Genomic DNA, 25,165 nt, shown 5'->3' on the forward strand with positions numbered 1-25,165 from the left:
TGATGTTCATTTTTCAAGGGTGTTTTACTAACTTTCAAGAGTTGCGATCATCATTGGAAAGGGAGTCCAGGAAGAGGAAAAATTAGTATGTAATGTTGATTACTTTTTCCCTTCTATTCTTGCCTTTTTTGGACTCTGCTCCCAGCCCCTTCCCCGTGAAACTGGCAGCTCAAATAGCAAGTTTTTAGGCAGTTGGACAGCATTCTTTATGCAGCTCTGCTCATAAATCTCAACCCCTTAGGGGAATAACTTTCAGTACTGTTCAAAACATTCAGCATCCACTTTTTACATGTAAGAACAGGAACCATTCAAGAAATAAATAAAGGAGAAATTCCTATTTGTAATATTTTTGTCATAACATCAAAGTATAAATGCATACTCGTTATAGAAAATTTAGAATAGCAGAAAAGTTTAAAGAAAATGAAATAATCTATAATTTAATAACCATAAATAACCACTGCTATCATTTAGGTGTATTTCATTTCTAAGATTTTGTATATGTATGTGACCGTGTGTGTGTAGTTTATTTTCACACAGCATAGAATTATGCATCCTTTTATTTTAACATATCATAATGTCATTGAGCCCTGGCTGGTTTGGCTCAGTGGATTGAGCGTCGGCCTGCGAGCTAAGTGTCGCTGGTTGGATCTTCCAGTCAGGGCACATCAGAGAAGGAAAACTCTGACTCCAAAAAACCTCCGCTGCCTTGCGGCATACCTCTTCAGGGGAAAGGCTAAGGGAGTAAACCCCGACAGAAAATCCGGAGCCGGAGTCCCTAAGGCGGTTCGACGTTGTAGTCAACACCGGCAACTCCTGCGGCGCACCTGAAGCCAAGCTGTATTGACTCCGTCTTTCCCTTGGACCCTTCAGCTGCGAAGAGAGGGGGGGTCTGCTGCATGGGCAACAGCAGACCCTCCATATCACCCTGCCCAGGCTCTGTAGCTTCAGCTTCACTGGAGAGGACACTCCAGCGTCATCGCAAGATGTCGATTCAACACGGGAGGAGACAGATACCGTGTCACTCCCGAGTCGGACTGCACAGCCATTCTCGGCGGTGCAGATAGACTCTTAAGAAGCTACACCATCGTCTCTCGAGATGGACGGCTGCCGCCGCCGCCGACGAATAATGTCATTAAGACATATTTGAAAATAACCCATAGTTTGCTTTATCTTAGTTATGACATTGACTTAAGCACATTACTTTTAAGAATACAAACAATATGGAAAAATATAGATAAAAGAGTAAATGCAGAGAAAGAAACATGGATGGATCTTGAGGCCATTATGCTAAGTGAAATTAGACAGGGAAAGACAGATACTGTATGATATCACTTATATGTGGAGTCTAAAAAAGAGGAAGTCAACCTCATAAAAAGAGAGAGTAGGAAGTGTCTGCCAGATGCTAAGAGGTGGGGGGAAATAGGGAGAGGTTGGTAAAAGGATAGACTTTCTACTCTAAAATGAATAAGATCTGAGGAGCTAATGTAAACATGTTGACTATAGTTGACAACACTGCATTATACAACTGAAATTTTCTAAGAGAGTGTAACTTAAATGTTCTCACAAAAAAAGGAAAAATATGTGAGGTGATGAGTATGTTAATTAACTAAATGGGAAGAATCCTTTCAATGTTACAGTTTTATTTCTCAATTATACCCCAGTAAAGCTGAAGGAAAGAAAAGATCCTGGAACTTAAAAGAAAAAAAAAGTAAATACAACCCTGAAAGCACACTGTTGAGAAATTAGTAGAGATAACATTTTTAATGTTTGATGAAAAATCTTTCTTTTTTTCAAAGTGAGTTTGAAAGAGAGAGAGAGAGAGAGAGGTTTGTTGTTCCACTTATTTATTCATTCATTGGTTGCTTCTTGTATGTGCCCTGACCAGAGATAGAATCCACAACCTTGGTGTATCAGAATGACACTCTAACCAACTGGGCTACTCAGCCAGTGCTGTGAAAATTTTTTAATAAAATTCTCTTTGTTTATATCTATACACACGCATACAGAAACACACACCGCATTTATTTGAATCCAAGAAGTCATTCCATTGGTTTAATAACAACTTTTCAGGTACAAAAATTTTTTTCTAACAATAGCAGACAAAATGCACATGACTATCTTCAGTACAACCATCAGAAATTGAGTCTAAACCTATATTACATTCAGGATTAAAAATACATCTAAATTACTTCTGGCATTAGCAGTTATGGTTCATATCATAGTGACTTGATGCTATTTATTCCACATGTTCATAATGATGACCTCTTCATTCCCTTTGTCATTGATAGTTTACTTTTGAGAGTCACTTAAAAGTTTTTGACAGCTACAGTTTTAACACCTGAGTTATATATTTTTTTATGATGCATAATTCAGTCATAACCTACTTGTCTCATCTTTCAAAATTCTGTGGTTTAGATTTCAAAGAATGTGGCAGTTTCTTCTGCCTGATGTTGCATGTGGCAGTTTATTGTCTATGTACAAATAACTTCTCACTTTATTACTACATCAGATGGAATCTTTAAAAAAATAGTCTGAGGGTAAAGGTCCAAATGTAAGTTAAAATTCAGTCATATGACAGGCTATCAATTCAAGTAGATTATATCAGCCTAGGAGACCATGAGATGAGCTGATAACAACGCGTGGTTAATTTTCACAAGTACAAGCAAAAGCAACAGTGGAACATGCTTTGTTAACAGCTTCCAAGTTTCTTTTGACACTGATTACAAGATGCATTCAATTTCAGAATGTTAAAATGTTTTCAAAGGTATGTTTCTTATAATAAAGGAAATAGGTTATGTACAATTTTATGCAAATAGAATATATAATATGCTTTGTAACTGTCCGTCAATAAATTTACTATATGCAGCATGTGTGTATATATACACATGTGTACATATATACATGTATGTCTGTAATCATGTTAATGATTCCATAGTATTATATTATATTAATGTACCTATCTTTTATTAATGGATATTTAGGTTTTACCCCTTTTTCTGGCTCTTTGTCAGATGGTACAATAAGCAGCCTTAAACCTATATCCTAACGTATATGTCTGAATTTGTCCGAAAGATACATTGTTAAAATAAAATTGCTATGTTAAAGGAAATGCATATTTTAAATATTACTACATATTACTAAACGTCACTCCAAAAATTCATGCCAGCATTATGATGTACAATTTTTCCATGCCCTTATCAACACTGAGTTATGTCAGTTTTTTCACCTTCTCCAATCTAATAGGGGAAATGTGATATGTAATTGTTTTTGGCTCCATTGTTAATTACTGAAAACTTTTAAATGTCTACATCACATTTCATTCTGTCATAAATCATGATTTATTTCACTTCAATTAATAGGCATGTAAATTGCTGCAAGTTGTCCCACATGCAATGAACAGCTTTGCACATAATTCTTTGGCCTTAAGATATTTTCTTAGAATAGATTCTTAAAATTGGAATTATGAAACTTTTAAATGTTCATGGTACACATTGCCAAAAAGTATTCTAAAAAGATTATACCAGTTTTTACTTCCACCATTATATTACAGTGCCTGTTTCATTATATTCTCCCAAGCAGGAAGTATCTTTTCAGGTATTTTCTAATCTGAAATGGTAAAACATTCTCTCTTACTATAGCATTTCTTTGATTATTAATGAGGCTGAACTTGTTTCCATACTTTTTTATTCATTATGGTTCTTCAGTGAATATTTTTTTCTTTTTTAAAGGTCTTTATTTCTCCCACTTGTAAAAGACTAAGAGGCTAATAATATGCTATTGCTGTCAACCCCAAAGCTATACCTTAAAGTAGCAGCCACTTTCTGAAAATGCACACCAGACTTTTCACAGAAAAGCCTACTCTGCCTGTCCAACCTGCTCAGGTATCTATATTGGAACCTTTAACCCTCTTCACTCCTTAAACAGACTCCTTGGTTTTTCTCTCGGTGCTCATGAACCTGGGTCACTGTCCCATACCACTGTATTCTGGCCTTGCTCCTGTTTGGTCTGAAGCCTAATCCGGGCTCACCCTGGGTTCTCTGACTGTTTTCCCCTGACTGTATCTGCCCCTTTCCTGCCTCAGTCCAGGGACAGCCCACACTGCTCGTGGGAGAACTCCTCTCCTGGCTCTCAAGCCTCCCTTTCCTGTACTCTGTTCCTCTGTATGGTCCTTACTAGGTATTCTCCCCAAGTGTCTTGATTAGATCACCCATAACTGTGGCGCCACATATATTATTCCCTCAGTATAAGCTTGATGAAAAAGAGAAACTATTATACTTCAGCAAAACCAGTGCCTTAGTGTTTCTTTCAGAAGAGTTGATGAGGTGTACAAGGTTATGGCCATCCATGGCCCTTTTAAAACTATAAACCAATGCTTCCCAAACTATTTTTGTCTTTATCCTCTTCCCTTACTCAGGGAGCCTTATTAGAACTTTATTTTCCATAACTGCTCCCCCAGTAGAATTTTAATATCACAGATGTTCTGTACATCTGGTTATGTACTGTATGTGTATCTGTGTGCTTTATGTGTAAAACTGTATGATTTCTTTTACCTTCCTCCAAGAACCAATTTTCACCTCCTTTGGGGTGATACTGCCCCACTGAGAGAACCTGTTATGCATCCAGCTGGATATTGGAGCAAAGTTTACTAACATGTATGAACAAATGTTCATAATACAGGGTAGGGTTTAATAATACAACTGATGTTAGATCTGGTTTATTCCCAACACATCACTTACTGTAGAGCAAGTCACCTTGAGCAGACTATTAAATTTCATTAAGTTTCAATTTCCTCTGTGATGAAATATATGTAATAACGGTTTGTACTTCGAGGAAGTGTGTTGAGAATAGAAGACAGATGCATGTGAAGTATTTAGCACAGTGGCCATCACATGTAAGTGCTTTACATAAACCACCTCTTGACAACATTACTTATATTCTTTGTAGTACCGTGTTCTATCTGGCTCAGCTTCGGATGTTTGATCAAATACATTCTCAGTGCTGTTTACATGAAATAGTCTGCAATTTGGTTGTGTGAGTCCTCATAGCTAAGACATTTCATTATGGCTTTGTTTCCTCCTTTATGTCCATTTTTAACAATAGTCCTTATGTTGATAATGTTTGATGTAACTTTGATGATGAAAACAAAGTATACTTTTTCTATTTTCTGACTCATACATCATTTTAGAATGTTAATTAAGTAGTACATTAACATTGGATAACACAGTTCGGGAACTATAAGCAAAGACCCAGTTTGAAGAAAATTCTCTATAAAACAGAACAGAAATGTCCGCTGATCATATGTTTCTAGACATAGTGGACTTTGAAAAGCGAGCAATATATGCATATATATCTATACATAAATATATATAGATATATCTCTAGAACAGGTAAACAAGGATTTATGAAGAGGAAGACTAAAAATAACTTTAATCCTATTTTATATCCAGAAATTCAGTATCTTTCATTCTACTTGATGGTACTTTCTTAAGTATGTCATCTTCTTTTCATGAAGGTAAATGCCTTGCACACTGAAAGCCATGTAACAGGTATAACTCATCCAATGCTACTGTAGGTAAAGATGGAACCTATGTGGCTCCTTATATGGAAAGAGCGTAGAGTTAAGTGGACCTGCATTTGAATCGTGATGAAAGCAATGGAGTAAAATCATTGTCAATTAACAATTAATAAAACATTAATAACTGAATAAGAAGAAAAAAACAAAGCTTGCATTATAACCACTTCAAAAGAAAATCAGGAAATTGAAAGGCCCTTAGGAAAGTTTACAAAATCTCAATTAACTCTGCAGTGATGGCTCACTTAATGATCATGATTCAAAACTAAATCAGAATCTAGATTTGGTATATACAGTTATAATACAATTTTATCAGAAAATTATGCCCTTCCTCAAAATATCAACACAAATCATTTTTGTTCATTCTAAGAACCCACTAATTATTTGCTCATATGTTAATAAAAGATACAAATACAGTCCATGAGAATTTAGAATCCCAGTCAAGCCTTTTATCACTATATACTATGAAATTTTAGGAACCACTTAAGTACATTTAGTTTTAAGTAACTTTTTTTGATAATGATTATTCTTAGATAACAAGGATATCCTATATCCTATTTAATCTTTATATCTGCAGAAGGTACTATCTCCATTTTATAAAATGATGAATCTGAACTTCAGAGAGGTTAAGTAATTTGCTCAAGGTCACACAGTAAGTGAAAAAGTCAGGATTCAGATTTAAAGCAATATGACTTCTTTGTCTTTATCACTGAATTATACAGAATGTACTCTATAAGTTTTCATAGAATTGAATATAATTTATTTTTATTAATTCCAACTAATATCTGCTTTTAAAAAATCTAACCCAATTTCCACTCTCTGCTGCTTCATACAACTCCTGGAATTTCTTCTCTCTTCTTTTATGCATTCTGAGACTTCCTATTGCTTATGTCTGTTTGTTCCATCACCTTCACTCTTATTCCTGGACATAAAGGTCACTTGCCCACCCTAACTACATGCTTCATTTTCATGCAGTGACCATCAAGGGTGTGAGATAAGGTGTCTTCATTAAACTCAGAGCACAAACATTCATTTATTTGTAAACTATAATGTTTTCTGTACCTGGGTATTTTGCTATCTTTTCTTTTCTTTTTTTTTTTTAATCTTTCTCTATTAAAATTTCTCTCCCCCCTCACTTCCCTTTTTCCTTTAACATTTTTATACACAACCTATACTCCATACTCACCTTTATATTTCAATTGACTACTCAGGAAATACTTCCACAAATTCAGGACCCTATCTTTTAAAGATTTCATACTATTATTAGGAGTTTCTTTTTAGCTTTAAGGGGGGTGTGTGTATGTGTGTGTGTGTGTGTGTGTGATCTTGCTTGGTAATGAGAGTCACAGAAACTGGCCTTTCAGAAAATATCCTCACATACTGAAGACTCTGTGTGCTTTTCTCCATTTCTCAGAACTCCCTAAGTGTGCACACCGATTGCTTTCCAGGATTCTGAAGTTGCTATTTTGTCAGAACTCCACAGCTGGTGGCAGCAAGCAACTTATCCTTCTGGGCTATTTCAGATGGGGCCATCAGATGCTCTTCTGGTTTTAGCCAGTTTTCTAATAATAATATTAACAAAGACTCTCTAAGATACTGCATGGGAGGAGAAGCATTCATTTATTACTAATGGCATTTTAATTAAGTATAATATTTATGTAAAATAATTTATCATTCTTAGCAGTCAAAAATGTATATGCCTATGGTTTGGCCATTCTACTTTGCAGTAATAAAACTGTATCCTAAGGAAATAATCTTTTTCAAAAAGGAGGCCATTTTATAAAAAGATGTATTTAAAATAATTGCTACCTAGAAATGGCTCCACAATTGTAGAATAATATATACCTGTCAAAAATGATATGTAGACAGATGGAAATAAGGAAAATTGTGTAATCAGTGAAAAAAGTAAAATAAAAAATGACATATTTATTTCAATGTATAGAGATATAAAGAAATTAGAGTTGTAAATAGTGGGTCCTTTAAGATAAAGGGGTTCTTTGTAAAGTTTTGGTGTTTTGCCTGACATATTGATTGATTAAATCTCCTACAGCCCTTATAGGAGCGAATATAGCTGGAGTATGGAGTTGTTGGAGGAGTGGGAGGAGGTGGGTCAGGCTGCATGTCTTAGTGAGTTATGACTGCTATAACAAAATACCACAAACTGGGTGACTTATAAACAACAAAAATTGATTTCTCACAGTCTGGAGGCTATCAGTCCAAGGTTAGGCTGCCAGCACCATTAGATTTTGGTGAATGCCTTCTTCCAAGCTGCAGACTGCCGAAGTCGCACTATGTCCTCATGTGGTGGAAGGGACAAGGTAGCTCTCTGGGGCCTCTTTTATAAAGTCATTAATCCCATTCATGAGAGCTCTACCCTCTTGACCGGATCATCTCCCAAAGGCTCTACCTTTTAATATCAGCTTATGGGCATTAGGTATTTAGCGTATGACTTTTGAGAATACATAAAAATTAAGGCTATAGCAATGCAGATGGTCTTATACATCATTTCCTTGAAGAGTTCTGTCTTTAGCATGTGGGTAAGTGTTCTAATTGCCATCTGGTGAGCTTTAAAACAAAAAACAAAAAGCAGTAAAACCATCATTTTCAGTAATCTGTCTGTTACTCATCCATTGATGTAGCCAAATAAGCAAAATGTTTGGAACCCAACAACAGAAAGTTGATTAGCAACTAAACCCCCAAATATTTTTCACATGTTCTTCCACCAAACCAGCTTTCTTCAAACCACAGTTGTTGGATAAAAGTTTAATCTTGATATATAAAAATTCCACATTTGTTTTTGTTAATATTTTTCTTGTCAATTCCAGCTTAGTATTCCAGAAGTTTGAGATAATTTTGAGAACTTTCAATGAGTCTCTCATTATTTAAGATATATCTTAAATTGAGATTATAATCATAACAATAACTCATCATTAACTGCTCACTATGGACAAAGCACTGTACTGAGTGCTTTACCTTATTTTATCATCAGAATAGGCCTACAAAGTGGGCATTATAACAATATCCCTGCTAAAGATTATATAGATGACCAGGGTCAGAAATAGGACTCAATTCTAGATAAGTCTGATGCCAAATTTCACACTGTCAGCCCCTACAGTGTACCATTTCTGACAATCTTTTTTTAAAAGCAGCAAGAGAAAAGCAGAGAGTTACCTACAAAAGAGTTCCCATGTGACTGTCAGCTGATTTCTCAAAAGAAACTTTGCAGGCAAGAGGGGACTGGCAAAAAGTATTCAAAGTGATGAAAAGCAAGGACTTACAACCAAGATTACTTTACCCAGCCAAGCTATCATTTAGAATGGAAAGGCAGATAAAGTGCTTTCCAGACAAGGTAAAGTTAAAGGAGTTCATCGTTACCGAGCCATTGTTATATGAAATGTTAAAGGAACTTATTTTAGAAAAAGAAAATCAAAACTATGAACATTAAAATGACAACAAAAAACTATCAACAACTGAATCTAAAAAACAAAAACATAGTAAACAACCAACCAGAAAAGGAACAGAATCATACATATGGAGATCATTTGAAGGGTTATCAGCTGGGAGGAGGGAGGGGGAGAAATGGGGAAATGGTGCAGGGATTAAGAAGCATAATTGGTAGGAACAAAATTGACAGGGGGATGTTAAGGATATTATAGGAAATTGAGAAGCCAAAGAACTTATATGCATGACCCATGGACATAAACTAAGGGTTGGATTGCTGAGGGGAAGGGGGGTACCGGGTGGAGGGGAGCAAAGGAGGAAATGACACACTTTCTGTGGTTTCTCAAAATTGCATGCGAAATGAGGAAACACGTGGTCCACCTATATACATCCTACCATCTTCCTTCTCCCCGTCCTGAGATCCCAGTCATCCTCAAACCTCAGCTACCTTATCATTTTCTCAATGGGACCTTCCCTGCCCTATCCACTAGAGCTTTGCCCATACCAGTCTTCAAGTATTTATCAAATTGCTTTAATAATTTGATTGAAGGTCCATCTATCCTCTCACAAAATTCCAAGTTGCAACCACATGGTGGCTATGATCCTGATATAATGGTGAGAATCTAGTCCCCTTGCCAAGTTTTAAATAACAGTTAGGGTAAGCATTCTACTGTAGGAGACTAACCTAGTATTCGTACAATAAATATTGGAACTAATGAGTGAACTAATAAACGGAGCAACACTATTACAAAATAATAGCCTCTGTGTAGTGTGCCTTCTTTATTGATAGATGTTCATAAACTTTACCTTTCTGAGATCCTACAATGGATAATTTATTTAATAAAAGGTGAATGTAACTCTGATTCTGATTTAAGGACAATGGAGGTCTCACAAATAAAGCTCATGCCATCGTTTCTTTTTTCTAAATGTTTCCAGTCTTATGGACAGCAAACACTTAGACATGTATACTCCATCTTAAGACCCATTGTTGGTACTTTAATTGTTTACTTGCCCTCAAATGGTGCTGTAATTCCCTACTGAGGTGGCAAAATAATATAGCCCTCAGAGCCTAAACTTTGAGTACCAATCTTAACTATTCTACGCACCAGCTGTGCAAGACTGAACAAGTTGTATAAACTCTGAGCCTTGACTACATAAGGAAGATAATGCTTCCTTCCTGTGTTTACATAGCTAACATACGTAAAAACACACAGTAAGTTGTAGCATGAATGGTGATGGAGCCATGCTGGTACTGAATGTTTATGCTGATGATGACATTAACACATTGAACTGTAACTTCTTGAAGACAAGAATTATCTTTAACTGATCTTTGAATTCCCAGCACCATAGTACCTGATACATAGCAGAGACTAAGGAAAAATAAAAAAGTTACCAAGTACCAGATATTAAAAGACAAAGGAAATTAGAAAAAGAAGAAACTAGCATGAACTAGAATTATCAAGGAAAACTTTATTGACGAAAGAGAAATTAAAAGGGTAGATTTTTTTTTCATAGCCAGGAATAGGACGGAAGTGCCTAAATTACTGAAGGTAAAAGAAAAGAAACATAACATATAGTCCGTGATGGGGTGTGGAAAGGTAGATGTTTTTGTTCCATATGTACAGAAGCAGTAGCATGAAACATAATTAAATACTTTGTAATTATTAAAACTTTACTGTTCGGTACCATGCCTAGAGATTAATGACAAGGTTAACAATCCCAAACCTTGCTCCTTTTGGAAACCTCAAGTTATAAGAAAACCACACAAGAAAATGTTTTATTTAAACAAACTGTATGACATAAAAAGAAAAACATGAACTTTATAGGGTGGTAAATCTGAGTTTGAATTTTAGCTTTGCCATTTAACTAATTTTATTGTCTTGAGAAAGTCACTTACATCTTTGAGCTTCAGTTTTCTCTTCTGTAAATTAGGAGTAATAATGCTTATTCCACAAAGCCGATGTGGGGTTGAATGATATCATTCTTGTAGGGTATCCAATGCAATGCCTGGTACTTAGCACTACTGTTATTTTTAATAGTGTGAATTGATGCATTTTTGTGTTTGTGCTAAGTCAAGGTGTAGATTTTGGTTGTGCATTTTTGGACATGTAAGCTTAAGCCTACTTGATCTGAGGGTAATTGGGAAACAATCCAGAATTTTTGAAATGGAAATAATCCAGAGAAGGACCATGCGTAACATGGTACTCCATGGCTTTTTGTCTCTTTAACATGAAGAAATGTTCAAAGTTTTATAGGCAATGCTCAAATAGGAAGCTAACAATTTTCTTTAACTACCTGCTGTACAAACTGTCATGCAAATGCTGCCTTATGCTTTATGCAAAACATTGAAAGCCCCTAGGACTTTATTCTTCTGCTTGGATTTTTTTCCTGTAATAAAATACACAAATGAATTAACTTCAAGTGTGTTTGTCCATAAACCAGCCAAATATTTCCTTTTAAATATTTGAGCTTTATGTTGTATATACAGTTATTGTTCTTAGAAGTTACTTTTTTTTTCAGTAGCAGTATTCGACATTTAATCCTTTAGTATAGATCCACATATACTAAAATATCTTTTATACTCATATTAATGAAAGATTTTCATTTCATGCAGGTTCTTCCAGGGGACCCAGTCCCCTCACCATGGGGGCCCAGGACACCCTCCCTGTTGCAGCAGCATTTACAGAAACAGTCAACGCCTACTTCAAAGGAGCAGATCCAAGCAAGTAAGCCTGGGGCTTGGTCCAGTGTATTTTCCAAACTTTGACTTATTCAATGGAGAACACCCTAAATACAACTACCTAATTCCTTTTCCTAAAACCAAAAGATGTTCAGCTTACATTAACAGGTGGCATACCTAGAATGGAAGAGGAAATATAATTAGAGATATTAATTCACTGCTTTTTAAAAAATGATCTAAAAGTTTCAATAATCTAATATCTTACTATCCAGATTTTTCTGGTTTAGTTTTGCCTGCAGCTAATAGAAAACCCTAACTCAACCCTGTCAACAGTGAGACAATTTATTGCCTCTCAAAACTAAATGTCCAGATCATGTCTTTTATTGCCCTCATCTAGATTGGCATCGCTTACATATAAACTAAAACAGTGGTGAATTGGAATAAGAATATTTTTTAAGAACTTCCTATAACACCCAGATAAGTAAGAGGACAAGTTATATGCAATCCTTACTAAGTAAGGAAAAGCTGACCAAATATATATATATAATCACAGCAGGAAAAATGCACCACTCTCTTATTTACAAGAACCTGACTTCACTTAAATCACTACCTGTTGACAAGGGACTTGACCTGAGTGTATATGTAATATAATTAAATATTTTGTCTCCATAAAAGGAATTCCATGGAAAGGGTTCAGAAAATCTATGAATTTCCTAGAATTATATTATTTTGTGTGTGTGTGTGCATATGTGCATTTGTCCATAGAGAGGGTCTACCGCAGTAATCACTTCACAAAGGGGTTTATCAGCCACAAAAAAAGTTGAGTGATCATTGGTCTATACTAAAACTAAATACCCAAGTCAAACTAGGTTCCACGTGTGTCACGTGGAGAATCCAGGTCTGAATTTGATGGATAAACAAAGGACAAACCTAGGTGAAGGAAGAATTCTCTTTATTTTCTACTTACAAGGATAAGGGCTTAGAAAACTTTCTATCTATGGAAGTGTCAGTGAGAAAAAAAAGAAATGCTTGTAGAACACTAGACTATTTTATAAAAAATTTTAAAACAGTGATTGAGAGACTCTGGGTCCCTCAGAGTGAATGAAGAAACTTCTCAGACAGTCTGCATCTGAGGAAGGAAGGGAGGGGGTTTTTCTCTTGTGGAAAATCGCCCTCGTTTCTTTATTAGCCAGGGTTTTTATCCACTTTCCACATGCGGAAGTACTTAAGGAAAATATGCAACACTTTCCCAAATGGTAGGGAATGAAAGGAAAATGCAGATCAATACAGGGTTGAAATATCCAGGTATTTTACACAAGGTCAAAAGCACTTCCTCTTACTTAATCATTCTGTTCTTCACATTTTACTAACAAGGATTTGAGACTATACAGAGAAAAACAGAGCAGGTTCCCTTTTCCTTAAAAGCCACTTTGTATTTCTATTCTATCTTTAAAATCCCCCGGAGGGTGGGATTCAGAGCAGGCCTGGAAGACAACCTGCCGGTTAAGGGCCCAGCTTGGGGCGGCTCTACACAGCAGTCAGAGTCTTTTAAACCAAGCCTGTCTGTTTCCCACATCTCCCCATGCCTGTCTGTCCCCCACAAGTGATAATTAAGTGTAATTAGAATTTGGATTTCCACATGTATTTTAAGTGGGAGTCTGTATGACTAATTATGAATTCTTTTTACACTTCAGAAACACTAGTTTTTTATTTATTTTTGTTTTTTTAATTATTTTATTGATTCTGCTATTACAGCTGTCCCAGTTTTTCCCTCTTTCCCCCTCTACCCATTCCCCCCACTTCCTCAGGCAAACCCCACACCATGGCCATGTCTATCCATGGGGCATGCATATATGTTCTTGGGCCACTCTATTTCCTATGCTGTACTTTATCTCCCCATGACTATTTTGTAACTACCAATGTGTACTTCTTAATCTCTTCATCTTTTTCACCCATTCTCCCGACCTTCCTCGCATCTTGTAACCATCAAAATGTTCTCTGTATATATGATTCTGTTTGTGTTCTGCTTGTTTATTTTTTTTTAGATTCAATTGGTGATAAATATGTATTTCTTGCCATTTTGTAGTTTATATTTTTTATCTTCTTTTTCTTAAATAAGTCCTTTTAATATTTCACATAATAACGGTTTGGTGATGTTGAACTTCTTTACCTTTTCCTTGTCTAGGAAGCACTTCATCTGCCCTTCCATTCTAAATGATAGCTTTGCTGGATAAAATAGTCTAGGTTGTAGGGCCTTGCTTTTCATCACTTTGAATACTTCTTATCAGTCCCTTCTAGCCTGTAAAGTTTCTTTTGAGAAATCAGCTTTAAGTGTCCTACCCAACCTCTGGGATCTATCAAACATCCTATGTGTCATGTCATTTTAAATACCTAGGTCTTATTCTAAGCCCAGAGTGTTACAGAAAAACAAACACTGTGGACTGTGGTATCTTAGTCCATTTGAACTTCGGTATCTAACAGAACACCATAGACTGGGAACTTATTTCTTTCAGTTCTGGAGACTTGGAAGTCTAAGGTCAAGGAGCTGGCAGATTGAGTGTCTGAGGAGAGCTGACTTCCTGGTTTGCAGACAGTCTTTTTCCATGTAACCTCACGTTGTAGAAGGGGCTCAGGAGCTCTGTGGGGTCTCTTTCTTTCACAAGGGCACTCATTTCATTTATGGCCTAATCACCTCCCAAAGGCCCACCTCCAAATACTATCACATTGGGGATTAGGTTTCAGTTTCCAGCACTTTGTTTTATCACATGTCCTTTCTTTTTCATCTTCAAAGCAGGAAGTTCATTTTTCCTTATCCACGTATCTATAGAAATTAAAAGGTACCTCATACAAAGGTATGAGTTTGAACTCTTAGAGCAAACAAGCACCATGAGTTTTTATCTTGTATATATACCACAAGGGATAAACCAGAGTGCTATAGACTGAATGTGTGTGTTCACCCACCCCACTCCCCAATTCATACATTGAAACCTATATTTGGCAGTCAAACCAAATTAATACTAGTGCTTTTCCTATGCCTTTTGATATGAACTGAGGCTTTGACTTGTGGATGCCTGCATATATTGAGTCTGTTTTCAATTATACTGCCATAAATAGTTGTAGTATATCCTGTATATTGGTAGATAGAAAATACAATATATTTCATTGAAATTGTGAGCTAAAATATATGAACAGGTCATGAAGTGACATTTTTCTAAATTTAATTTCATCTCCAGGCAGTGAATCATTTTTATTGTTGTTCCTTTGTTATTCACTTTCAAGGAAACAACTCAAGTTCAAAAGTTTGATCACGGGGTGAGGAAGGAAGGAGTAGGTTAAAGCCAAACACAGCACCACAAACGAAATGATGCAGAAATATGGATTTGCTTTTGCCTGCGGTTCCCCCTCATCCTACATCAAAGCCTGCCACATTTGTGTTCAGACTGTACATTGGAAACAGAAACCCACTACTTTAAGTGTCTTATGCTATGATATACAATCCATTTAAATATAATTACACTTTTTCCCTGTAACAGGTATTCTAACATCTGAGTCTTTCTCAGTAGCTCATAGGCACGGAACTCCTGCCGGCTGGAAAAATGCATCCCCCATTATTAGCTCCTCTTTCAACATCCCTGGTGCTAGGGATTGATTCTCTAATCTCCCAGAAAAACTTAGGTTTCTCAGCTATATTCTATCCCTCCTTCATTGCCATATTTCAGTTATTTATTCAAGTGTTTGTCTCCTGCTTAAAGTGAAGGTTTGGGCAAGGACCGCCTTTGTCCTGTTTCTCACTGTCCACTCTGGTGCATCACATCGTGCCTGGTGCATTAAATAGGCCTCATCACCCTGTATGTACTCTGCACTGGGTTGTGCGTTATGTACCCTTATCTTCCCAGAACCTAAAACACACTACCTGTCTTCACAATAGTACGTAAGATATGTGCAAGAAACTACAAAATACTATGTCCATGGAAACCAGAGAAAGAGAAAACTAAGAAAGGCTGACTGGAGAGGATATTAAGGAAGGCCTCAGAAAGGCCTGCTTTTGAACTGAGTCTTAAAACGTGAAAAGGAGTTTGCCTAGTTCCTAAACAGTGAAAAGGGATTATGAGGCGGGGAAGCTGCATATGCGCAGAGGTATGTTCACTTGAAGTGAAGACCATGGGTGTGGTTATTAAAGCCGTACATAGAAGTCACATTTTATGTGAGGGGTGCATTTCTGATGACCTCACAGAAATCGAATTCACACATTGCCTGGTCAAAATCAGCCAGTGTTTCTTCTGATTGGCTAACATAGTACTGCCTGTGGGAAAACCCAGTTTATAAGTCACTTGACCAGTTGACTGAACTTTTGCCATTGTTGACAAATGTTTCCTCTGTAAGGATTCACATAATTTCAAAGTTAAGTCATAAAGTAAGTTTTTGAATATTTCTATACTGGATATTTTAGATTTCCATAATTCAAACTCACATGAAATGTAGTCACCTTGTATACTGATAGGAACAATCATTGAGGTTAAGAAAAGATTTTCCTTTAGTGAATATAGGTGGAAAATATTAACTTTTACATAGAAATTTTCCGATTAACTTCAACATTGGATGGATTATTAAATCAACAAAAGTCTGACTCTGATACCTGAGATGCAGTTCAGAAACGTAATGAAAGTGAGGAGCCTGGGTGCTTCTTATGCTGCTTCATGTTGCCTGCCATCATTGTTCACCCAACACCGTAAGCCCTTTAAAGGCAGGGGCTGTTTTGTTCATTTTTTAATTACCTCCCCGCCAAAAAAAGACTTACATAGTTAGAAGTCAATAAATGTTTATAGACTTAAGAAACACCACCTCCACCTCTCACTGACCTGCTTTCAAAGAGAAACTTTATCCCCCACCAGGACACCAACTGAATCTCATTTTGAGCAACCTGAAAAAGAAACTGAGCAGTTTTCCTACCAATTAAAAAGCATTTGAGCTACCACTGCTAATAACAATATACTGAGTGACGGTGTGTGCTGAAGTCTAATGTAGCAAGTGTTCTAATTATTGTTTTCTTCTAGACCTGTCAAATGATATTCTGCATGTTTGCATATTACAAAACAAAGAATAGACTCAGCCTGAGAGGAAGTCTAGGCTCTGCACCAGTTTAGCAACAGTAAATCAGACAAGGTTTATGGGTCTAAAAGAGAGAGAAGGAAGGAAGTAGAGCTGGCACCAAACCTGGGAACTCATCAATATTCTACAGAAGAGAGGAGGTACAAACTTCCAGAAACCAACACTCATTCTGAGCAGTTCAGAGCTATAGATGAAAATATATGAAGGAAGCTGGTAGCACATGGCAAATTTAGGAACTCACCTGCCTTCCACCTCTACTCCAAACCCAGCCCTGTATACACAAGCCCAGAGCAGTTCTTCACATGTGTGTCCAGGACCATCTCACCTGAGACACACGTGTCTTATCAAACACAGTTACGCAGTATACAGGGTGACTGCTGGGCAGAAAGAGCTCCCTATGCTCGGACGTGAGCAACATTTTAATTTATTGCCCTCAATTTCCCTGGGAAGTACATTTCTGAACTTAAAGTTGTAGAACTGCTACAACAATCAATTATCCAGACATATGGAGAAGTTACTAAAAACTCACTCATTATAAATGTTTACTCTTTCCCGAAGAGGAACAATGCTTTTGAGATTTCTGCTTCTGGCCAAGGTGAGGTAACAGGGACTGATTTACTTTCCCCCCTGAAAACACCTTGACAGCAGACAAAATGTATGAAGCAACCGTGACTCCAGAGAGGTTAGGTATGCCATCCAATTGCCCCAGCTTTCTCCTTTGAGAGTTTCCAGACCATGACATGGGGAGAGCGCAGCAGATTCTTGACTGTTCATGGGGAAGTGTCTCACTGAGACGCACTCCACTACAAAACTGGCTGAAAGGGATGCCAGAGGAAGCTAGTGGCCAGTAGGTACTGCTGGCCACCATGCACTGCAGAAGCTGGCTGGGGAGAAGGTGCTACACAACAGGAGCCTGGATATGAAAAACCCACTTGCATTGCAGGATGTGGGCACCAGGGCAGCCCAGCCTCATGCACTACAGGAGTCAGATTCCCCAGTGAATAGTGTGATAACACTGGGCAATTTATTCATTCATTCATTCGCTCATTTATATAACTTGGCAATGATCTAATCTTTATTGCATTTTTTTCCATTACCATTTAGTCGCCTTATACCCGCCTCCCCCCAGCATTCACCACACTGTGGTCCATGTCCATGAGTCCTTTTTTTCCTTTTTGCTCAATCCCTCTACCCCTTGCTGCCCCCCACTAGCTATTATCTGCTGTCCATCTATGAGTCTGTCCCCATTTTCCTTGTTAGTTCAGTTTGTTCATTGGATTCCACATATGGGTGAAATCATATGGTGTTTGTCTTTCTCTGACTGGCTTATTTCACTTAGCATAATGTTCTCCAGGTCCATCCATACTGTTGTGAAGGGTAAAATTTTTCTTTTTTTACAGCCAAGCAGAATTCCATTGTGTAAATGTCCCATAGTTGTTTTATCCACTCATCTACTGGTGGACACTTGGGCTGCTTCCATAACAGTGCAATGAACATAGGGGTGCTTGTGTTCTTTCAAATTAGTGTTTTGGGTTTCTTCAAAAATATTCCCAGAAATGGGAATACTGGCTAAAAAGGCGGATTCGTTTTTAATTTTTTGAGTTATCTCCAAACATTGTACAATTTGATATCTTCAGAAATTCAGGAATCAGAGAGAGTGAAAGAGAAGCACCAGAATAGATGGTTCTGTTTGATGGTTCTGTTTGTGAGGGGAACATATAGACCTTCCTACTGAAAAAGAAAAGCTGCACCTTTCTTCTTACAGTTTAAAAAGACATTCAACAAAATAGCCCCTTTTTGGGGGGTAAGTTTTAAATCAAACCTTTGAGTCTTAGAAATGACTTATAGTTAACAGTGGAATTGCAAGAGCTTATCTTTCATCTCTTCTGCGCTATGTAATATTGTTACATAAATCTGTTCTTTTTCACAGCTGTTTTGATTCACAGCATACTGACCTAGGGTTCCTCTCTCTTTCCTCTCATGTGTCTTGATATGCCAGATGTATCGTGAAGATTACTGGAGAAATGGTGTTGTCCTTCCCTGCCGGCATCACCAGACACTTTGCCAACAACCCATCGCCAGCTGCCCTGACTTTTCGGGTGATAAATTTCAGCAGGTTAGAACACGTCCTGCCAAATCCCCAACTTCTCTGCTGGTAAATATATTTTGCACAAATTTTTTAGAGATGTGTGTAGCACTTCATACTTAGATGAGGGAGGGATAAACCTTAGCAAGGGAGTAACACTGTAAAGCAATACTGCTACCAAGATAAGTGTATAGATTCAAACTCAGAACTTTTACCAGCTGTCAAAGAATTTTGTGGTTGGTCGTGTGTCTGTACATATAAGTATTTAAATGATCAACTCTTCCAAGTGGCAAAAGAGACATTTAGAGTAATACAGTCTGCATTAGTGATCATTTATTTATTGTCTGTTTTACTTGTCATCAGCAGACAATGGATGAAAATGATGGGAAATGAATCCAATAAAAGGAATAAAATTCACTTGTATTAGAATCTTTAAAGGCAAATGATATTTGAACTATGAGTTACTCTTCACATGAGCATGAAAATCTTTTCTATGAAATATAATTTCATTGTACTGGTAATTGTTTTGATGGAACTTTACATTTATTATGTCAAAAAAGCTGATGTGTATTTGTTGGATATAATTCTTCAAATTTTCCTACCTATACACCTAAATATGATGTCTTATCACATATATACACATGTACATTCACACAAACATACACATACATGCTATTAAAAATGATCAACTCTACAAGTTAGTTATTGACAATGGCATTGAGTCCTGATACTCCATATAAAACTTTCCCCTAAAGTGGCCACATTTTCCCTTAATTGTTACTTCCCTCATCTAAATGACCACTGTCATTTTGCTGGACCACTGCAATTGCTTCCCTCCTTCCCTCCATATATTCAATCTTGCACACCTCTCCTACATTTTTTACACAACAGCCTAATGACCTTTTATGGGATAAATCATGTCATCCTTGCTCATTGTCCTCCAGAGGCTCCACGTTGCATCTGTACCAGAATTCAGACTTGTTACCATTGCCTGTGAGATCCTATGTCACACACCCTTGCCTCCTTCTCTGTCCTCATCTCCCATCCTCATGCCTCAGAAACCTTGTAGCTTCAGCCAGACCCGCCAGTCTTAGAAACAGATTGAGTCCCTTCCCATAAAAGGACGTTGTGTGCTTGGTTCCTCTGCCTCCAATACTGTTTCCGCCCTCCTCCACCTGACTCCTACTCATCCTCAGTTCCTCTCAGCCTCCCTCAAATGTCTCTCTCTCTCCTCCCCACTCCCCGCCCACCATGCTCAAACTAAATTATTAAACAAGTCCTCTTGTTATTCTCTCTCAAGGTACCTTTTGTCACACTTACTAAAATTAATAATTATAAATCTATCTGTGTTTCTTCATACATCCGTTTCCCCACTAGAAGGGAAAATCCATGAGGGTATGAACACATCTCTTAGTTCACCACCGTATCCTCAGTACCTTCCTCTGTGCCTGGCATCTAAGAAAGACTTGAGAAATGTTTGTTGAGTGAATGAACAACTCAGCCATAATCTAAAGAATTTATTCAAGCTGGATAATAATGTAGAAATAACTAAAGATTGTTGGTATTTGAAATTTGAGGACAGTATAGTCACTCACTTCCTTTCATGATTGAGGCTTTTCCTTTCCAGGGGAGAAAACACGGTTACAGGTCTTTTGGATGGTTTTACAAAGACCATTTCCTCCTCTTTGGTCCTTGCTGTGACTTCATTTAACTAGCAAACTCGATTCCAAGTTTAAAAGTGTAAAAGTAATGATCACCCATTAAATGAAGAGTAAATGTGAAATGTTTGAGATTGGAAATTGGAAACTTCTTAATTCAGTTTCCCTCCATGTTTTTGGTCTGCACGTTAAGCTAGTTAATTTTATTTTTTTGAGTTTCCTCCATCTGAAGTTAGGAATTATGTGCCTCCATCTCACCAGTATGTTTGTAAACACGACTGGTGTGATAGTTACAGCTTTTGTTACATTTTTAGGTAGTTATATTGCCAAGTTCTTAGGCATACATGCAAGAATTTTATATTTAATATAACTGTATTAAAAATTAAATTAAATATCACTCTGAGAATAATTTTCTTTAACAAAACATTATGTAGAGTCCTTTATTATTTGCTAAAACAAAAAAACAAAAACAAAATATCTCATTAATATGGACCTCCTTAACTCTAAATATTTGATCATTGTATGAGGGCTATGATTGGTCATAGCCTATTTGGTGTTGTTACACAAGACTGCTCCACCACCAGGCCTACCATCCTTATGACAGGGGTTTGCTTGTAAAGGATATTCAAGAGCAGTTGTTAAACCAATTATGAGACTAAAAACTTCTCAAGATTTCTAGAGCATTTCAAGTTGCATCTCTGTGTAAGCATTTGATTGGCAAAGCTTCCGTGAACATTTATTAAAGCAACTTCTCTGAGGTATTATCATAGACATGGGACTTATTTTGTTATTAAACTTAGTAAATATACTCCTTTAAAAAATAGCATAATTGAAATTTCCCAATTATTCAAATCTATTTAGTACAAAGTAATAACAAGTTGCCAGATATTAATTCTGTACCTCTATTGTGGTATAATGTGAAAGTATGGCCTATAGTAACGCTGACATGAGCTGGAATCCTGACTCGGTTACCTATTAGCTGTTCTGATTTAAGCAAATCACTTAATTTCACTGGCCCTCTATTACTCTTATCCCTTGCCTCCTTGTGTAGCTATAGCTCTGGAAGCTCTGGGTAACTTGGATGCTTTAGACAGCCCTTATCAGCCTTTTTAGCTCAGCTTGGGTAGAGGCAAGGTCTCAGGGGTCGGAATTCTTTTCCATTCACTTCCTACTGCCCTCAGTCATGTACCTTTGCTGTGTCCTCAACAACTTAGACCAGGGCCCAGCAGAACCACATGGGCCACACTGAGACTTGGCCCCCACAACTACTCCCTCCCAGCAGACCAGTAGCAATTTTAAGGCACTGATGTTTTTTGACTCAACTCTTGATTTGTTAGACTTCTGGAGGCAGAATTATAGCAACTTACTTTTGGCCTGCCTTTATCACATTATCATTACCACTCTTCTGTCTTCTTAACCTCTAATTTTCTCTTTTTATTATGTCTGCTCATCATTAAAAAGGAAGACAATTCTTCCTTTGCAGGTAGATTTTAATGAAATATTCCTAAGGTTTCTAACAGAGTGCCTAGCACATAATAGGTGTTCAAAAATTTGTAGCTACTATTATTGTATTATATAGGATAGTCTGAAAGGGAAATGTCATTAAACTTCTATTGTGTGTCAAGTTACCGAATCAGTTGGGTTCTCAGTTTCTTCATTGTGTGGGAAGTGAGCAGATGCTTTTCATACTCCTATGTGACTTTTGTTTTATCATTGAAACAAGCATTTTCAAGTTACATTGGGTATGACTTGTGGACAGGCCTCTAAGCAAAGCTAAGTCTTCTCATAAGAATGCAAAATTCCTTAGTTCGTCAAGACTGTACTTGTCTATTGTAACTAATATGGTAATTATCACTTAAATTGCAGGGTCATTTTGTAAGAGAAGTGACTTTTTATGATTTAGATGCTCTTGGGTGAAATATTGTGAATGATAAGAAGATAGTACAGTAATTTTAGTATCGCCCTTTTCTCCTCCATTGAAGAGACATTTCTGCGAAACTACTGTTCAAGTCTGTTCAAAAGAAAATCGATGTACTCAGCTCTGTGGTTGCATTAACTAAGTCAGAGAAAACTGTACTGATATAGAAAGAGCCATTAAGTTTGAGTTAGTAAATAATTTATTCTTTAAAGCAACCAGTTATCATCGTGATTGGTTAATACTACTGGGTTCTCACTGAGATTTATAGCAAAACAATAATGCCTCCCTATGGATATTGATCTATTAACTTAATACCATTCACATCTGCAATTGAATTAAAACCATACTACTGTTAATAATATAATCTCTGCAATGTCAAAGGTGGATATAGAAATCAGATAACAATGTGCTAAGATGTTTCTTTGTGTCATTTGTGTCACAAAATGATACTCAGTCATTTTCTTCTCCCATTGAATAGCGATAATACCCAAAATGATGCCAATACCAAGGAATTCTGGGTAAACATGCCAAATTTGATGACCCATCTAAAGAAAGTGTCCGAACAAAAACCACAGGCTACATATTATAATGTGGACATGCTTAAATATCAGGTAAGCCTATCTATATGGTCAGGGTGTCTCTTTCACATTACAAATGTATAGTCCAACATATCTAACATTAAATAAAAGTAAATAAAGTAACATTTCTTTTAATATTATTTAAAAGCTATAATTTATAAGGAAATATAAATTTTAAAAGACTACTTACGGACTTAGCGACAAGAACATTCGTACATATTTTTAGGTTAAAATTACAAGTTACAGAAAATTATATCAGTTAAGATTGTAAATATTGCCCTGGCTGGTGTGGCTCAGTGGATTGAGCACGGGCCTGCGAACCAGGATTTCGCCAGTTTAATTCCCAGTCAGGGCACATGCCTGGGTTGCAGACCAGGTCCCCAGTTCGAGGTGCACAAGAGGCAACCACACAGTGATGTTTCTCTCCTCTTTCTCTCTCCCTTCCCTGCTCTCTAAAAATAAAGAAAGAAAGAAAATCTAAGATTGTAAATATTGATAACCTATTTCACTGTAATTTTTAAAAAAACATTACTACACTAAAACCTCTTATTTAAAATGATTAAATGCAAGTAATCTGAAGTCTTTTTTCTAATGGCACAGCCCTATGAAATAAATTCTAATAAAAGTTATGGAAAGAAATAATTTAATGTTAAAAGACTGATTAGCACAACACAATATAGTGTATGAAATCTCTCTTTTTGTGTCTAGAATTGCCCTTATCCTAAATTGTTACTGGCCTAGTAAATAAGTTTATTTCAAACCAGAATTCTAGAAAGCCTGAGTATCCTATTGATTCCCAGCCACCCAATGCACTGTAATTTTTGTGGTTAAATAAATTCAAGTTATTTTTCTTAAGATGAGGGGAAAATATTATTTTTAAGTCATATTTTAATAGAAATAAATGTATCTTAAACATGACTCTCTAATCGAATTTGTAAATCAATACTGATTCTGAACTTGAGCTAATTAGAGATAGATATAAATAGTTAACTATATTAAAATCTATCTATAGACAGATATAGAAATAAAAATAGACATGTAGATATAGACACTGACACAGACACAAACATAGATGTGTCCTGGGCCCTGAAACTCCCATAGATCTTGACTTAATTGGTTCAGGGTATGACCCAGATTTTTGTATTTATTACAAGTTCTCCAAGTGATTATGATATACCTTCCAGGTTGAAAACCATTGAAAGTAAAGTATCTCTATGATGGTACATTTTGCAAAAATGCAGATGAATATAATGTTTTTCCTGTAAGGAAAGGATTATCTAAGCTTTTTATCTACAATACTAAACAAACACATGATATGACAAAAATGCATCACTTTTATAATTAAAATATAATATAAAATTGCATTTTAATTTAACTGTTTTTCCTCAAAACATTTAAACACATTTAGTGATTGCTTTAAGCAGTTAAGAAAATGAAAAGCATTAAGAAACCATTAAGAAACAAAAGGGAGTTAAGAAAAAGGAACTCCAATGTAATTTTTCCTTGACTAAGAAGTTAATTCTGGGGCACATGCATGGTTCTTATGCCAAAAAGAGTAAAAGTAAAACTGAACTTTCATTTCAAATCCTGCATCTACATTTTCAATTCAGATTAATTTTTTTTTTAATTTTAAGCCCTGTGAGACTTTTTTTAGTCTTCATATTTGTCATTAAGTGAACTTAGAAAATAGACAGAATTCACCTCTGAGCTTGGTGTGCAAATATGAAAGTGTCAGCAAGAGACTAAATTCCGGAATTAACTCAGCTTCCTACCGCTCACTGACCTTGGGCACTTCAACTCCCTGAACCTTAGTTTCCTCATCTGCAACTAAGGATAATAATGATTCCTACCTGGTTTTTTTTCCAAGGTTGTTGTGAGGAGCTAATTGCCTAATATATTTCAAAGTACTTTGGAAAATGTAAGTGGCCCTAAGCCTGTTGTTTTGTGTTTGCATGCCTTCGGAGGAATCTCTTGTTGAATTGTGTTGTTTTCAGCTTGCAAGGAATTGAGGGACAACTGGCCTTTTTTTGTGGGATTGCCCTCAGATCACAGCCTGTTTGGTTCCTGCTCACCAGTAGCATCCCCCAGCCCCAGTAATAGGAACGAACAAAGCAAACCCTGGG

General features: G+C 36.6%; 1 protein-coding gene across 1 annotated transcript in view; it reads left to right on the forward strand.

The window, feature by feature from the left end:
* SGIP1 (SH3GL interacting endocytic adaptor 1) overlaps positions 1-25,165 on the forward strand; it is a 119,184-nt gene that overhangs the window by 88,975 nt on the left and 5,044 nt on the right. The window contains exons 19-21 of the mRNA XM_090268276.1: positions 11,628-11,739; positions 18,802-18,957; positions 22,943-23,075. Of these exons, the coding sequence (XP_090124402.1) occupies positions 11,628-11,739; positions 18,802-18,957; positions 22,943-23,075 (401 nt within the window). The remainder of the gene's footprint in view (positions 1-11,627; positions 11,740-18,801; positions 18,958-22,942; positions 23,076-25,165) is intronic.

This window comes from Furipterus horrens, unplaced genomic scaffold (assembly GCF_987537825.1).
Source record: "Furipterus horrens unplaced genomic scaffold, mFurHor1.1.pri manual_scaffold_3, whole genome shotgun sequence".
In the NCBI taxonomy this organism is placed as follows: Eukaryota; Metazoa; Chordata; class Mammalia; order Chiroptera; family Furipteridae; genus Furipterus; species Furipterus horrens.